The sequence below is a fragment of the Natrix helvetica genome, assembly GCF_964273705.1.
Source record: "Natrix helvetica genome assembly, chromosome: Z".
Classification (NCBI taxonomy): Eukaryota; Metazoa; Chordata; class Lepidosauria; order Squamata; family Natricidae; genus Natrix; species Natrix helvetica.
The window spans coordinates 114,048,580-114,067,027 of NC_138554.1; the positions used below are offsets into that span (position 1 = coordinate 114,048,580).

The 18,448-nt window shown below is 38.3% G+C and overlaps 1 protein-coding gene across 1 annotated transcript; it reads right to left on the bottom strand.

Annotated features, from left to right (window-relative positions):
• Positions 1–2,116: 2,116 nt before the first annotated feature.
• ARL5B (ARF like GTPase 5B) lies at positions 2,117–14,075 on the bottom strand. The gene is made up of 6 exons (XM_081931986.1): positions 13,929–14,075; positions 10,583–10,643; positions 8,037–8,184; positions 6,865–6,948; positions 6,107–6,258; positions 2,117–5,315 (listed from the first exon to the last, which is right to left on the bottom strand). Exons 1-6 carry the CDS (start codon positions 13,972–13,974, stop codon positions 5,267–5,269), a joined length of 540 nt encoding a protein of 179 aa, XP_081788112.1. The 5' UTR covers positions 13,975–14,075; the 3' UTR covers positions 2,117–5,266.
• Between the last annotated feature and the right edge of the window lie 4,373 nt (positions 14,076–18,448).

Consider the following 18,448-nt stretch of genomic DNA (forward strand, 5'->3'; position numbering starts at 1 on the left):
CTATTCACATGGACTTAGATATATAGGAATATTAAGCATGTTATAGGGAGATATGGCAATCAGATTATGATTATTCTAGAAACAAAAAGTTTCACAATCTCAATTAAGTAAAAATTGAAACATTGTGTACTTCCTTTTCATTAGGAAAAAACGGGCACATGACTTAATTCTAGCATGAGTAAACTGATTCCTTCCATAATAAGTCTTCTTGCCTTCCTAAATAAGGCTAGAAATTCATCTAACCTCTATCAGGTAACACATTAAAACTTAAGGATTACTTAATGTTGATTTGACTTTAATGCAATTTTTAATATCAGCTGTTTGTTTAAGTATTTTATTTTTCTATGAAATTAATATGATAAAAATAAATTTGTAAGCATGTTCAGATCATGTTCCTTCAACACAAATTTTTCGTCCTTCCTCAATTCAGTCTTTAAAATGATGAACTTACCTGAAGCATATAATCAGGATAAATTCGAAAGGCTAAGTACTCATTCAGATTTGTTACACTTTAGTCTTTCTAGTTTATTAATTATATACTGTATTTTTTGGAGTACAAGACGCACCAAGGTTTTGAAGAGGCAAATAAAAAAAAAGTAGATAGGTAGATAGAGGGATAGACAGGGAGAAGAGAAATACAGTAGGTAGGTAGGGAGAGAGGGAGAAAGTAGGTAGGTAGTTAGATAAAGGGCTAGAGAGCGAGAAAGAAAAGAGAGATAGAGTGTGTGTAGGTAGGTAGATAGAGGGATAGAAAGAAATAGAAAGAGGGAGAGAGAGAGAGAAATACAATTGATAGATAGGGAGACAAAAAGAGAGTAGGTAGGTTGGTAGGTAGAGGGATAGAGAAAGAGAAATAGAGAGAGAGAAATACAGTAGATAGGTAGGGAGAAAGTAGTTATGTAGGTAGGTAGATAAAGGGATAGGGAGATAGAGAAAAAGAGAGTGAGTGTAGGTAGGTAGAGGGATAGAGAGACAGAAATAGAAAGAGAAATACAGAAGATAGGGAGAGAGAGTAGGTAGGTTGAGGGATAGAGAGAGAGAAAGAGAAATACAGTAGGTAGGTAGGGAGAAGGAGAGAGTAGTGAGGTATGTATGTATGTAGGTAAAAGGATAGAGAGATAAAGAAATAGAGATAGAGAAATACAGTAGGTAGGTAGGGAGAGAGAGTGTGTGTATAGGTAGGTAGGTGGATAGAGAGAGAGAAATAGAGTTAGAAATACAGTAGATGGGTAGCTGTTTCTGCTGGCACAGCACTTGATCAATGTAATTCTCCTAAATCAGTTAAAGAGCTTTCCAAAGGGGGAAAAAATATTTTTTGCAGTCTGCAAACCTCCCCAAAACGGCCCATTTTTCATGAAAACAGGCCCGTTTCCCCCCCAAAAAAAGCCTTGGGAGGGGCTTGCAGAGTGCTTCCGGGGGGGCGGGGGGAAACGAGCAAAAAATGGGCCCATTTTTTGTCAAAGAAATTGCATGCATAGCCTTATGGAGGCTTATAGAGTACTGCTGGGGACTGGGTGGGGGGCAAAAAACAGCCTGTTTTTTGCTCATTTCTGCCCTACCCAGCCCCCAAGAGCTCTCTGAAAGCCACCATAAGGGTATGCACAGCTATTTTGGTGAAGGGGCGGGGCTTCAGGAGGCAAAAAATACTGTATTCGGTGTATAAGATGCACCTAGATTTTCAGTCTCTTTTTTGAGGGGAAAAAGGTGCGTTTTATAGTCCGAAAAATACGGTTCTTCATTGTAAAAAAAAAAAAGTGGCCACAATACTTTTTTTCGCTTCTAATCTGCTAGGACAAGAAAGATTTCTATAACTTGGTATTTACAGAATAGGAAGTCTTTCTTGCTAGCACAGGAATTAAGAGCTAACCACAAAATCCCAACTGCTACTGGAAATATATAACGAAGGATAACATTTCAAAAGAACTAAGCATAGGCCCTTTATCAAATTACCAAACTAATGTTGGTGATGTGCAGAATTACTTTTGCCATATGACTGTGGGGGGTGAAGAGAGTGGGATTAGCTGATTTTATGAATCCTCAATGCTGACATAAATTATCTATAAACTCGTTTGCTAAAGGACAGTTTTCATAAGTAAGTCCAACAAAGTAGTCCGTAATATATAAATTTATTTTTCTTTGTTTATTTCAATACAAGTTCAGTGAGTTTTTAAACTCAACCAATTGCTCATTACAGAAATACAAAATGTAATATATCCAAATTCAAGAAATAAAATCCATGGTCACAATTTAGAGAACCAACCGTACTTACATGCAAAAGGTGGGTGCAAACACAGTAAGGAGTGGTGTCTTATTGGCCAATCAGCCCCTCTTTCGTTCTTGCCCCACCACAATCAATATTGCGTTGCTAGCAGTTTTACAGCAGCATAAAGGGTTTTACATAACCACGCAGTTTAATTCACCTCAACATAATTACAGTGCAATGTCATGCTCACCATTTAATATAAAAGTGATAAAACCTTATGACCACATGAAATGATAATGCCAAAATGGTTAGCGTTTCCAATTCCACACCAAGGTTTAAAAACATACAGTTTCCCTCTATGAAAAAAATGTTAATTTTTGCAGTTACTTTGGGGATCATAAATGGAGACAAAGAAAGAAAGAATGATCTGTCATGCTATACTATCTCACTTAAACCTTTTCTTTCAAAGGATCATGTATCTTTAAACAGGACACAAGTAGGCTAGGGCAAAGAATTACCAGAACTTTGAATCAGAAATAGTTAAAACTCTCTAGTCTCTTGGACATGAGAGAATCACAGTGAGTTTGTGGACAAGAGGCTCCCAAAACATCCCAGATATAACTCTAAGACATCTCTAGTTTGTAGACAATCAGTGAATAGATGAGAAACACATCTTCCCAAAGAGCCAAAAACAATATTGGCCCAAAGAAAGAAATCATCCAACAACTGGTACTGTATAGATTATTATTGTTCCTATTCAAGCTCCATCTGAACCTTCAAGTTATGGAACTTGGACTATAAAATGGTACATCAAACCAATTTATAGTTGACAACACCAAAGGAATAGACAGAATTAAGGGTGAAGAGATATAAGTAAATTTCAATTAAAAGTTCCTTAGATTTGAAGATATCATATCCAGAGAAATGTGTAATGGGACAAATGCTAGGAATAAGCAAAATTATGGATAAGCAACAATTCTTATTGTAATGAAAGGTAACTTGGTCATTAAATTAATACGCATGTGCATGTTAGTGTATGTGCATGTATGTGTATACCGAGTTTATCACATACATGGTACTGGGACAAATCTATAATAAATTATAATAAATTATAATAAATAACCCTATTTTTTTTACTTGTTTGTTTCCTAACTATCACAGTGTCAGATAAATATAATTTCAGTTAATACTTGAAAATGAATGAGTAGCCTTTTCCAATGGTGATTTTTAAAGCTAAATGACCAACTTCAATAATTTTTTGAAAAAAAAAATGCTCTTATAAAATTTAATGGAATGGAAAAGTCTCCCTCCCCTAAGAAATAGAAGAATTGTTCACTTGTTTGATCTCAGAAAACTAACTCAGTTCAGATTACAAGGAAGATAATGGCATACCATTTCAGTACGGTTGCTAAGAAAACTATCTGGATGTATCTATGAAATCATATCTACGAGATCATAGAAAGAGTTGACTTCTATGTCTCAAACATTTGCTTATTATTTTCTTCTGATACAAAACGAGCTTCAAGAAATACTATGCCTTCTAAACCATTGTTTCCTCATGAAGCTACGGTCCTCTTTAAACTAAAGTACATATTCCTTGTGCATTAAGTCAAAATGAGTTTTCGATTCAGGCTTTCATGTACAGAATATACCGAACAGAAAAGTTTACCTTTGTAATTTTTAGATATATCAAAATGAGTGTCTGCAAATGATGGGAAACATAATCACAAGTATCATGATGCAAATGGCAGGCATTACATAATTTGCATCACTTCCTGACAGCATTATTGGGGCTTATACTGGATACTTAGGTACATTAGCCTTTCCCAACCCGCCTGTTTCTAGATGTATCATAAAGTCAACTTTTTAAACCATAAATTGCTCTGTGAACATGGCAAGGAGATCAGGGAGGGTCCTCCACAACCAGTTTAGATTGCACATGACAACCAGCATTACGGCATGTCAAGAAATCTCTCTTCCTAAGAAACAGACAACTCTGAGTTTTAAAAATACTACATAATACTGTTAGTGGGACATTTACAATAGCTGTCCATGAAAACGCAAGCCATTCACATACTCCATACAAAATAAGACACTGATATGTAGTACGAGTTCTAATTCTGGAAGAAAATCACATTAATAATCCAGCTTTCTATAAGAAAAAGTCATGGGCCAATTTGCACAGAACAGAATTAATTTCAAGCATACTTTCTAATTTTCTTCAATGAATAATTAGCAGTCATTTTTTTCAAATTTATTATTTAAACATTATTCACCATTCAAATAATTTTATTCTGTTAATCAATAATTTGAATCCAATTAAAGAGTCCCATTGGCTAATAGTACAGAATCCCAAAGAATTTGGAATGACATGTACTATCATTTGATACATCTCTACTTACACTGGAATAGTTTTTTCTATTAAATATGCATTGCTAAAACACAGTGCAGTACAATTAGCCCTCCTGCATAACATGAAGTTTTTTCCCTATAATCATTTTATCAAAATCCTCAATATATAAAATATTTATAGCATACACTTTAAGAAAAAAGCATACACTTTCTCAGGCAGAAATATAATGGTAAAAGGCAACAGCATTGATAGCAAATAAATAATTCTTTCAATGTTGGAGAATTCCAATTATGCATACTGACACTGGAATTCTCATCCCCTGGAAATCCACTGACTTTAAAATCCATAATTCTGGAAGTCTTAAAGCTTAATGTTGTAGCATGAAACAAAAAGAGAAGCAAACTGACCAATGCTACAGGATATTAAGCTGCAAGAAGGAACCTTTTCAACTGTAAATTTTGTTATACAAGGCAGAATTCTTTAGCTTATGTAGTAGGAGTACATTTTTATCCATCCAAGACTAGTGCATTTTAAAAAAGTTTAAAAAATACTCTGAGTTTTGATTAGCTGCACTTGATTCAAGTGTTGCTTGTTGTGGAGATTTCAAAAGGTGTTTTCCTTTTTAAATCAAACCTGTTGCTACACTAAGCAGACAAGTGTACAACAAAAGGGTAGTCCATGGGATAATTCACATTTCCAAACCAGAGGAATTATCTTATTCCAATTCGGGAAGTCATCCATTCCAGCCCTTGGCACAATCTGGGAGAAAAGAATAATACTCAGGTCTTAACAAACATCTGTTTGTTAATTATTGTAGCACTATTAGTTTCCATTAAGAGATAATTATTTAAAGGCAAAATGTTAAGAACCTAAACAAAATGCATTGTTTTGTGATTATGCATCTAAAAATGGAAGGAAGGAAGGAAGGAAGGAAGGAAGGAAGGAAGGAAGGAAGGAAGGAAGGAAGGAAGGAAGGAAGGAAGTTAAGCAGTTGAGCGGCAGACAGGCATTAACTTTTGTACCACTTAGCATTTTGACACCCCAGTCTGCTCCAGGCCAAGCCCAGGCACAATAACATAATGGTTTTAAAGAAAAAAAGCAGAGGACTATCTGGGTACATCAAAATTCACTAATCCTGGTCTCTTCAATTAACAAAATAGATAACTAAACCTACTGTAGCTCATTTAAATACATCTGCCTTCTATCCAGTGACCCCAAATTTAAAATTATTCTGTAGTATATTATATAAATTTCCATTTTGCTCCATAGCCAAAAGTATTTGATCTGAAATATCTGATTGTGGGAAAATGTTAATTAGAGTAATTTCAAAGCTCTTCTTGAAAATTACTCAAATATGTTCATGTTTTCTTAAATATTTAGCTTAAGCTTTAAGAAACTAATGGCACTGCCCCCCCTTTCTATTAACAATTTATTTCCTTAATTGAGAAGCTAATATTAATCATGAAGTTTAGAAATATTTATTTAGCTTGAATGAAAAATATAGAAGTTGTAAGTTTCTCTGAAGTAAAATATTTTATTACAATACTTACCCTTCTCCTGTTAATGCACAGCAGGACTGAATGTGCCACGGGTGATCCTTTATGGAACTAAGGGTTAGATACTTGGAAATTTCAGCTGCTGACATACAACCCTTCATATCTTGCTTATTTGCAAAAATGAGAACGGCAGCTTTTTTTAAATCCTGTAAATTGCAATATTTAGATGACTCAGATAACGATGATGCTACACATATAAATCCTATATAAATATATATGCTGTTATAGCAATTGCTTTAACATAAGGTAGTGATGCATTTCCCTGTGCCAGAATAGGATAATCTTTTTAAGAAGTACCACACAATGACATGTAAGCTTAACAAGCAACAACAAAAAGTCAATACCTTAAAACATTAAATTTTAGCCTTTATCAAAGTTTGCCCCCCTCCAAAATAAAATTATTTCTCCAGTGCTGTACGTCATAATTTTTGCCAATGAAATACTTTGTTGGCCCCAGAAGGCTGTTTCAGAGATTTGCCAAACTTTCTGTAATAAAGGATATAAAATCAGAACTCTGTTCTGCATTAGTTGGCAGGTTCTGCCATCCACTTTTACAGCCCTTAAAATCCAAACTGAAGTTGGCATTCCAGAATAAGGATCAAAGATTCCTTTTACCCAAACTAATTTAATGTTGGCTTCAAATTCATTCATAGAATTTTCTCAGCAACAATCTCCCCTTGGGAATTTTTATTTACTTCCTGGTATAAATCCTGGGAATGCATAAGGAATACAGTCAAGGCTAAGTGAAATACCTCATGGGCCAACATTCGGTAGAGTTCTTCTTTTGTGACGGACAACCTCTCACGATCAATACTGTCAACTACAAGGATTATAAACTGCGGAAAAAGGAAGAGTTGAAGAAAGAACTGAAGAAATATGTTGTAAAACAGGAAGTTTCCTTTTAAATACGCTTTATGTGAAACTGCATAAGACTGTTGCACAAACAAGAGCAACATAGCTTCTTTTCCACTCTTTCTTAAGCTCCTGCTCTTCTCGTAGAGCAAATGGCAAGGAAATCTTATGGTGCAAAGTAACAGGAGCATTTAGCACTGAAAGTTTTTTGTTTTCCTCTTCAGGCTTTTCAGAGATCAAAACCATATGGTACCACTCATGGGCAAGGAGAAAAGATCCCTTCCTATAGCTTGAAAGCCTTAAAAACACAGAGACTCCAAGCAAAGCCTTTTTCTACTACTGTCTTTGCAGGAATATCCTGCTTTAAATCTCATCTCCTTTGCTAAACCACTGGGCAGAATGAAACCTTGGTACCAACTGATGCGTTTATAATAATGCCCCCCCACTTCTTATTAACAAAAAAGTAGTATTTCTCCTTGTAAGGTTTTTCACACAAATCTCCAATACCACCAACATGAACAATCAATATTGGACACACACAACGAACCAACCTGAGACCAGCCATCATTAACTTGTACCAATTGCAAACCAGCTTGGCTAAAGGACATTCAGAAGACAGACACTTGGCTATAAAGACAGGAACCCAGTTAGTCCTTGCTTACTTGCCTGTGATTACCTTGCCTCTGAAGATGTCACCAATGTCAGGAAATTTGTTCCCTAGACCAGGGATCCCCAACCTGTGGGCTGCAGCCCACTATCTGGCCATGGTCTATTTGTAACCAGGCTGTGAGAGTGGTGGTCCAGTATGCAGACAGGCAGTGGGCACCCCTGCTCACAGCCCCACTTGCAAATGAAGCCATGCAGGAATCCACTGTCTGCTCCTTGCACAAAACCATCCCCTCTTCCCCCCCAATGCCGGACCGTCAACCCTGAAAGGTTGGGGAACGCTGTCCTAGACCATGGTCATGAACCTGAAATCCAACATACCCATCAGTTACCGGCTATGAAACAATGCACCAAAAGAGTCCTGATATCACAAAGGGTCAAAAATCATAATAAAATAATCACCTACCTCTGTATTTGAATAATACGTATTCCAGGATGACCTTAATGACTCTTGTCCACCAATATCCCACATAAGGAAATGTGTGTTTTTTACTACAATTTCTTCAACATTACTGCCTATGGTAGGAGATGTGTGAACTACCTCATTCATTAAGCTAAAAAGAGAGAGAAAAGAGGGTCTATTTTTTAAAAAAATCTGAAATGCAGCTACCAGAAGGCTGTTGATACAATAATTCTGACTCAAAGGCAGCAATTAAGCACACATTTGTTTTCTTTCTTTCTTTTTTTTAGAAAAAGCTTTTTAAAGGGATTTTCATTATGTCCTTATATTGTGCTAGCTTTTGCTCATCGTAATTTGCAATGTGCTTTTTAACATGTTTGCTATACACTAAATAAATAAATAAATAAATATTCTCCACAATTTTGGTATACCATTGTTCAAAGAAGTTTATAAAAGGGACGTGCTATAATTTGGAAATACATTGGTTTATGAATGCAAATGTAGCGTCTCTACAACTTTTTACTTTCAACAGCTGCCATGTGATCCTGGCTACTTTAGAGTTGCAGACAACTGTTACATATACTCTCCATAGCAAAATTTGATTCAAATATGAAGCGTTTCAGAGTCCTAGTTTGTTATCAATCAGAATATTTAGGACAGTGATGGTGAACCTTTTTGTAAATGCATGCCAAAATTGTCCGTGTGCCCACACTTGCAATGCACCCCACCCACTTGTGCATGTACGTATGACTCCCCACGCATGTGCGCATGAACCCACCCATGCACAGGAGGAGGTTTCGCCCTCCACAGGCTCCAGAGGCTTTCCTGAAGCCTGGGGAGGGTGAAAATGGCTGCCCCCCAGCCCTCCGGAAGGCTGAAAATCAGCTGGCTGCGCTGCACCTGACGGCTCGCATACTGGCAGATATGGCTCCACGTGCCACCTGTGGTACACGTGCCATAGGTTCGCTATCACTGATTTAGGCCATATGCTGAGTACCACTTATGATTACCAGATCTGTTGTCTGCAACCAAAAGTCAATCAGAATCAGAAAGGGTTATCAGTTCACAAAGTGCTATATAAAATCACATTGTCCTGTCAATGTCTGGAGGACTTTAGGTTCAGACAATAGAGTTACAACATCCAGTTCTATTTTCTCCATTACATGGTGAGGGTGCTCAATTACGTTAGAAGCCTTAACACTGTGCTATGGACTTAATCATATATGAGAAATTTAGCAGTGTAAAGTATATTCTTAAGAAGGGCTGTAATAAGAAATTCTGTTTGATATTCTCACTCACTTATTTTCAGCATAAATGATTCAACAACACTTCCAGAATGTTCTCTTTCTGGATAGACTTCAATACTTGATCTTTGTGCTGACAGCCAGCATATCAATTACTTGACAGTGTCATTTAGAACAACTAATTATAACAAATCATAAAGGCAGTTGCAATATAGTAAAGAAATATTCCCAATAAAATCATATAGACCAGTAATACCATGTTTCCCCAAAAATACGACCTGTCCCAAAACTAATATAAAAATATAAGCCCAGCCCTGAAAATAAACCCCCTGGACAATCACCCCCTCCGGCCACACAGTGCACCGCTCACTGACCTAGCATTATCCCGAAAGCGCCAAGTCGAGGAGCTAGGGGAGGGGAGCGCTCACATTGCTTTCCGCCTTCGGGATACCGCTAGGTTGGGGAGTGGCGTTCTGCTTGGCCGGAGGGGAGAGTTGCGGGGCGGCTGCTCCCTTGTGAACTTGCTCCCGAAGAGCCGGGCACAGCCTCAGGGGCGAAGCAGCCATGAGGTAACCATGCTCACAAGCAGCCGCCCGGAAAATCCCCTCTCCCGCCGGGCAGAGCACCATTCAATGACCTAGGGTGTATCCCTAGGGTGCCAAGCCATGTGGCGCTCTGCCCGCCCCCAGCTCCCGCGGCTTGGTACATTCGGGATACCCCATAGGTCAGTGTATGGAGCTCTGCCTGGCTGGGGAAGGGAGCTGCGCGAGCGCCTGTTCCGCCTGCAGCCTCACCAAGCCCTTGCACAGCTCTCCCAGGCCACCGCTGCTGGCTGCTGCCGCCCCACTCCAAGCATAACTTCCAAACTCCAAAACTCGGGGCCGAGTCTTCCAGCATCGGCCACTGTAGGAGTGCTCTCTATGATGGGCCGGCGGCCGGATAGAGAGTCTTCCGGACAGAGTGTCTTCCAGCAGCTGGCCTACCATAGAGAGCACCTCTAGAGCGGCTGATGCTGGAAGACTTGGCCCCGAGTTTTGGAGTTTGGAAGTTATGCTTGGATATGGATTATCAATCAAGTTCTGATACAAAAGGATTAAGGAAATACCTAAAATACTGGAAGAACTAAATGAGTTCTTGTTTAAAATGTCGGCTCATGCTGAAAAACACATTCAAGCTCTCAGACCGAGATATTTGATTTTTCAGTTTGGGGCAGGTTTTATTTTTCAGAAATTTATTAATCTTACAGAAATACTGCAACATGGTTAGCTTCATGGATTGAAAGCTTAAAATATATACTGAAATACTTACAATTGGTACAGAATTGTAGTCTTCCCAGCATTGTCAAGTCCCACAATTATCACTTTGTGTTCTACAATGCATAAAAATGAGCAATTAAAAAACTCATTACACTTACAAGTAAGCTATGTTTTAATTTAGTATGTCCTACAGCTATCTTATTTCATTGATATGCCTCAATATTATGATGCTTTCATTATAGAATAGTTTGACTGACTGGAAATCTGAATTTAAATTCTGTCAGACAAGCGTTTTCCAGGATAAAAGAGATTCTGCTCCTATGTCATTTTTCCATACTTGCCATAGACTTCCCTAAGTATCATTATTTTAAAAAATAAATAAAAAGAACTCTGGAGGGCACACATAGAAAAGCACAGAGTACTTGTTAGAAAATCAACAGTCTCTTAATATTTGTTTATAAATATAAACAGCTATATTGCAAAGTCCTGCATTTACAACCATTTGTTTAGCGACTGTTCAAAATTACAACACCCCTGAAAAAAGTGATTTACGACTGCTCTTTGCACATGACTGTCACAAAAACCCCATCATCATGTGATCAAAATTCAGGCACTTAGTAAATAGTTTGACATATATAGTTACAGTGCCCAAAGGATCATGTGATCACCATTTACAACTTTCCTAGATAGAGTTTGACAAGTAAAGTCAGTGGAGGAAGCCAATTTTTGCTTAACAACTGCATGATTCACTTTAGAACAATACTGATGCACTTAATAACTGTAGTGAAAAGGGTTATAAAATTGGGTGTGACTCATTTAACAACTGCCTTGCTTAGCAATGTAAACTCTGATTCAGTTGTGATCACAAGCTGAGGTCTACCTGTACAAATTATTTTTAAACCAATGCATTTACTACTAAGAAAAGTTAACTCAGAGCTAGGGCTCAGGAGCTTGAAATTCCATCTCATGAAATATCATGAGATCATGAAATATCACTAGATTAAGGTTACGAGTTATTATTAAATTGAGAAATCTTCCAATTACAGTACATATGAAGCTGTATCAGCTTAATGCAAAATACATATTCTATGAGCTAGCATCGTAAAAATCAATGCTATTATCTCACTTTTTCATTTCAATTCTTTATAACAGCTGAAATTATGGTTTCACTCATAAAACAAAATTTTTAACCATGGATTGTTCCCCAAGGCTGAATCTAGCTAACCACACCATGCTAAATCACAATAGAAGAATTCACATTTCATGTAGGTGCAGTGGTCTGTTTCAGTTTTTTTTAGAACCTCTTCTGTAGGTGTGGCCTGCTTTATGGGAGTGGCTTGGCAGTCATGTGACGGGGTGAACATGGCCAACTTGTAAAATGTGGTGAAACTCACTTAACAATGCTCTTGCTTAGAAACCAAAATGTTGGCTCAGAAACTCTGGCATTTGAAGCATGCAAGTCCTAAAGCTGTCAAGTTACAAGACCCTTGCACCCCTAACCCTTTAGAAAAAAAAACCCAGGGGTGTTCAAACTTGACAGCTTTAAGACTTGTGGACTTCAACTCCCAGAATTCCTCCTCTCGCTCTTCATCTTGATGATGTGTGGACGGGCGGGGGGAGGGAGCTGGAACTGGTTCGAAAAGGCATTGTAGATTTGTGGAACCTCTTCTATAGAAGAGGTTAGAACTGGCAGGAACCCACCCCTGTGTAGGCTGAAAACAAACAAATCATTTCTCCATGTTAACTAAGGAGTAGGTCATTTTCTACTTGAAGCTATTACACAAGTCACCACAACCAATGTTGTTTTTGATTAATATCTTTGAGCAGCTTCTCATATCAGAATCACTACTGAATCTTCTGAAGAATACTGTTCTCTGTTGACAAAACTGGGCGTGAGAAAGTAGTTTCTATCCCACTCTCTGAGATCTGTGGCCAACAACATAGGCTGAAGCTTTTTCACACAGTTCAGGCAATCTCCCCCAGGAATATAAAACTTTTTTGAATCAAAGGTCAAATTAGTCCTTTCTGTTACATACTGAGGAACATAACCCCAAAGGAGATAAGAGAAGAAATAAAATTGTTATAATGCTAATTTTAAATTTGAATATAGTTATAGTTACTAAATATATGTGAAGTACAGTAATTTATACAGATTTTTTTTTTACTATGTTTCTGAGATCTACAGCAGAATGGCTGTATGGTTACAGTGTGTGTGTGTGTGTGTGTGTGTGTGTGTGTGTTTCAATTAAAGAGATCAAAAACTTATTTTCAGGTTTGATATAATGCGGGATTACCAACATTTAAAAATGATTAACTACTGTAACAGTATACCATCAAAGTATAACTTGACTTAGGCGATATTTAGTCCTTTGCTTTATAGAATTTTAAAATTTCAGAAACAAATCTTTGCTTTTATTAGAGTCTAAAAAAAGACTGGTACATATACTTAAACATTGGCCAGACTAATTTCAGATACATGATATTGGAAGAGTGATGGCAAAAGTTCTCATATTTTTACATTTTAATACAGTAAAATTTCTTACTAAAGAGCCAAAGGCCAAGAGACACAATAGAAGAAACCTTTCAGCACAGCTCTCTCTTCCCTTCTGATTCAGGACCTGAATGTATCATCTACCCTCACCATCAATGAACTATGTCCCAGATACTTGATTACTGCTTTAGATCAGTGTTTCCCAATCTTAATAACTTCTTGTGTGGAATTCACTTCAGTATCAGTTGGTGAACTTTCACTCCTAGAACTCCTGCATGTTAGCTGGGGAATTCTGGGAACTGAAGTCCACATCACTTAATATTGCTCAGGTGAGAAATGGGTGTTCTAGTTTAACGCCTAAATGAGGAATATTGTGTAGTAGTTAGCTGTTAGTGGATTTGAAACGATCTTTTCCAGCCTAGTCACTCACAGGGTTGTCGGAGGAACAGGTGGATGGAAGTACAATAAGTTATAACATTTTTCAGAATAAAACGCAGGCAATAAAAAGGGGGAAAGTCCCCCCAGTCAAGCTCAGCAACACAACCCTGTTCCTAGCGCTATCTCAGCAACAATACAGGAGGGATTTGTCATTCGTTTTTTCTCCCACGTCCTCATCCAGGATGCTCTGCATGTGGTCTCCCATCCCAGTCCACAACAGAGGCGATCTTACTTAGCCTTCTAAGCTTCGCCTCTGGCTGCAAACCCATCCCAGGAGAACCCCCTCCCGCTGCTTTCCACCGAGATCGGCCTTCCCCGGGGAACCCATCCCCTCCTTTGCTACCGTGTCCGCCACCAGAGTCCAAGTGTGCCCACTCGGATCATTGCTGCCCGTGGGGTCTTCCCTTTGCCACCGCCTCGCGGGAATAGCGTTGCTGCCGGGCTTCCCTGCTGGATCTAATCAACTCACCCTGCGTACAGAATAGACTCCACAGCTTGGCGAACAGGAGCCCCATCCCGGAACGGAAGCCGCGATCTCCGATAGAGTTGGCGAAGTGCCTTCCTCCTCCGTCCCGTATTCCCTATCCAACGCGGCCGAAAAAGAAGGTGGGACCGAAACCACTTCGGCCCCGCCTCTGCCTCCTCCCTCCAGCCACACAGGCACTAAGCGGAGCCCCGCCCCGCCTTCCTGCCTCAGAGCTGACGTCACTACGTCGGGATTCGCGCAAGATGGTAAAGCCCCGGGACTTGCGATGACGCATAACGTTGCCCGAAGAGCGAATGGGGAAATCTCCTCTTGGTCCTAGAGCTTCCATTGTAAGCGCCGCCATATGCGGGGCAACTGAAGGTTGCAAGCGAGAATGGTTTATCGTTTTGTCCCGCGCGTTCTATACACAAACGGAAATGTTAGAAATTATAGTTCCGATTCCGATCAGCTAGGCAGGATGAGGGCAATGCCAGACCAATGTCATCCCTGTCCTCGCGTTAAGGAGCTACGTCTTCTCCCCTCCCCCCATCTGTTTAATATTCCTGAAGAGGTGTAAGGACATCTCGCTTCAAAAGAATATTTGCGGGGGGGGGGGGGTATTTGATTTCCAAAATCCAGTTAACAAAAACAAATTTTGCCCTTACAGTTTTTCTTTTTTTAAAAAAAAATATTTTTTTATAAAAGCAAAATATATGTATAATGCCCAGCTATCACATACCATATAGCTAGTTCGTCTCCCAGAAAGTACAACTAGCTTTCAATTTACTCCCTTCCAGTTATGTTACATTAAATAAGTGTTTCTCAAATTTGGCAACTTTTAAAGACTGGCTGGGAGTTGAAGTCGGCATCTTAAAAGTTGTTAAGTTTGAGAAACACTGAATTAAACTCATCTGAATTCTCAGGCAGGATGAAAACCAATCAAACACATTAGGTAGGCAGCAGGCTGGGCAATCGCTTATTATTGTTGAATAACTAATATGCCTGGCTTTCCAAACTACACTTTGCTGGCTGCTCCCCTGTGCTCTGTGACTGCTGGAAATTTAGTCAACATTTGCAAAGCCATGGTCTACAAATGTACGTCCGCTCTCATCTTTAGATTCAATTTCTAAAATTTAAAAATGTTTTAATGCTCATAAATTCTATTCACTTTGAATAGTTCAGATTTAGTATATCTGATTATATACAGACTAGATGTGATGGAGTACTGGTCCATTATGTGGACCAGAGATGTGGAGACTCTAGAAAGAGTGCAGAGAAGAGCAACAAAGATGATTAGGGGACTGGAGGCTAAAACATGAAGGAACTGGGTATATCTAGTTTAATAGAAAGAAGGACTAGGGGAGACATGATAGCAGTGTTCCAATATCTCAGGGGTTGCCACAAAGAAGAAGGAGTCAAGCTATTCTCCAAGGCACCTGAGGGTAGAACAAGAAGCAATAGGTGGAAAATAATCAAGGAGAGAAGCAACTTAGAACTAAGGAGAAATTCCTGACAGAACAATTAAGCTTGCCTCCAGAAGTTGTGAATGCCCCAACACTGGAAGTCTTTAAGAAGATGTTGGATAGCCATTTGTCTGAAACGGTATAGGATTTCCTGCCTAGGCAGAGGGTTGGACTAGAAGACCTCCAACTCTGCTATTGTATTGTTTTATTCAATTATCATCTAAAATCCTACTTTTATGAAAGTAATATATTTATAAGAACAAGTAAAAATGTAAACCACCAAACTAATACTCTATATCTTCATGTTTAGGGAAAAGTATACTTAATAACAAAAGCGTTCCACAGTGCTTTACAGCCAGATATTAAGGTGTATTCTTAGCCTCAAGATTTAAAAAATAGATAGAATGAATAAAGTAAAGGTTAATCCTTTAAGTGGTAGCCATATCAAATTTAGATTAGTTATTCTTAAACTTTGGAACTTCTAAAACCCCACACTGGAAGATAATTTTCTGTCAACCTGTACACTAAGCAAAAGTAAGGGAAAGAAATGTATTATTTAATTTTAATGACTGAATATTGATCAATGCATAAACTAAAACTATGATAGAATCTTAGAACTATTTCTGCAATTTGTTTCCAACTGACGTTTTAGTTTGTTAGCTCTGACAACTGAAGCGGGTTTTTCTACAGAAACAAAAACTGTTGTGAAATCAAAAGATACATATCTTCCATTATACAAGTTATACATTATTTCATTATACAAGCATGACTTAGGGTTTCTTTATCAGCCATGAAGGTGGATTAGTGATTGTTACCTTTTTTGGTGTTAACCAACAAACCATTTCTGTTTTGAAAATCTAAAGATTTAAAATATACAATACAAACTGAATTTCCCTTAGATGTACATTTCTACAGATACACTAATGCACAAATGGGTTATTATAGTTACATTGTTCTGCAGCCTGACTATTTTGCACTTAACTAATTAAAGCTACATCAAGATTTAATCAATCACGGTGGGATAAGAAAAAGCCAAGGACTACCCCCATGTACCCCAATGTCTGTCACACATACATGTAAGTTTTTGAAAAACTGGAACGTTTATTCAGTATTTTGACCATCTTTACTCCGATTATGGTGATTGGTTTCCTTTCAGATGTTAAAACTTTTTTCATCTACCTTGGCCAACAATTGAGAGTTAGAAGTGGTCAAGTACTTATTAATTTGAAGACTAGCAATACTTGGGAGAACCACAAATTCATTTTTAAACAAGATATGTGTGTTTGCCAGCTTTAATTGTACAACATAAAGTGTGAAATTGGAGAGCCTTTTGAAGGGGGGGGGGGTGACTCTGCAGGCTGTATACACTAGTGGAGAAAATCATTAGCCAAAACGGTAATGATGGAGTCGGTACCTCTCGTGAAGATAGGATGCTGCTGTACTAGTTGGAAGTAATAGCAGTAGCACTTGACTTACATACCGCACATAAAGCACTTACACAATGCACTTGACTGCATTATAACCATCAGGGCTGCTTAGTATCTGAAGGCTTAGAGTGTTCACTTCCACAAATGTATCATTTAAATGTAGTCATTTTTTTCAACAGAAACCTCTATTATGACAAATAACACCCACCACTGAGTCACAGCCATTCATTCTCAACACTTACACAATCTACTCTTATTTGAAGTATAATGGAGAAGTGAAATATTGGCCTCTGCTTTAGGAATTAAATATGTGAGCTGGAGTAGCACTTTATCTATTTCAGGAAGTTGATTTATGTTAACCATTACATGTAAGGCTCTAATTGCAAAAAGCTAAATAATTGGGCACAGGAGAGACAAACCTTCACATCATCTACTATGCTACTATGCACATTCAATGTTCTGGAGATGTCATCTCACTGGGGTTGTCACTTGATGTCAAACTTGATTCCTCAAGGCTGAACCAGATGCTAAAACCTGCCTGGAAGGTAACTTGTAGAGATCTGAGGCTTGTATCTCTGGGATGCAAAAATCCAAAGGACCACTAGATGGAAGAAAAGAACTTTTGCCAATTCAATTCAATTCAATTTATTTGTGCTTCTAGACCGCCCCCTCTCCCAGAAGGGACTCGGGGCGGTGTACAGTCCATAGAGAATATCACAAAAATACAATAAAAAATTAAATATGTACAGTTTGGAGGAGGTTAAAATGCAATTAAAAGAACTGTACAAAGCTAAATAAATATAATTTTTTTAAAAATCCCTAAAACAGACACAACAGATTAAAAAACCCTAAAATAACCAGATAATAATACATTTGCCAGGAGGGACCGTTGTAATTATGCCAGGCCTGCTAATCGGAACAGGTGAGTCTTCAATTTTTGCCGGAAGGAGCGGAGGTCAGAAGTGGTTCTAATGTCGGGCTATAATGTAATGACTTTATCCAGAAGTTCTTTTGCTGTCTTCTGGATTTTTGCAGCTCAGATTCAGAATGCCATCAGATTGTGGGCAAACATACTTCTACAACAGATTTATTGATTAGATGTGATGAAGTTACTGACTCCTGGCAAGTATGTAGGCAGATATTCTCCATGATGATCTGGTCCAATTCTTCCAATGGTATCTCCATTGCCATTGTAATGAAGTCTAGTTGGCTTGCTGTTAGTTTATTCTTTCCTTCTATCTAAAACAGAGCTACAAAACTTCCAGTATAAACAGCAAGCTTAAGGTTGTGGGTTTTATTTTTGCAAAATGCTTAAAAGACATACAAATGAGAGGGTTGTGCATAAAAATGGAAGGCTTGGCTCTTCTTCAAAAGCAATATTTTTAAATGCACACAAAATGAATCCTGCTCTGTAGCTTGATGATTGCTCATCCTACTAACACTGTGCTTTTGCCTGCTGTCAATTCAATTAGAGAAGAAACAGCAGATGCTGGTATTCCACCAGTTGAAAGCCCTCCAGGAACGTAATTTCCCAGAATTCCCCATCACTCTGGCCATTGGGAAAATTGCAATTCGTAACTCTAATGCATTTCGGGGGCTCCAGGTTCGCAAAACGCCTCATCAGTCTCAGCGC

Coding starts and splice junctions, on each gene's coding strand:
- ARL5B (XM_081931986.1), bottom strand. CDS start 13,974: ATGGGGCTCCTGTTCGCCAAGCTGTGGAGTCTATTCTGTACGCAGG. Junction 6,259..6,864: donor ACCGAATGTTGGCCCATGAG/GTATTTCACTTA, acceptor TGCAATTTACAG/GATTTAAAAAAAGCTGCCGT. Junction 5,316..6,106: donor TGTGCATTAACAGGAGAAGG/GTAAGTATTGTA, acceptor CTTTTCTCCCAG/ATTGTGCCAAGGGCTGGAAT.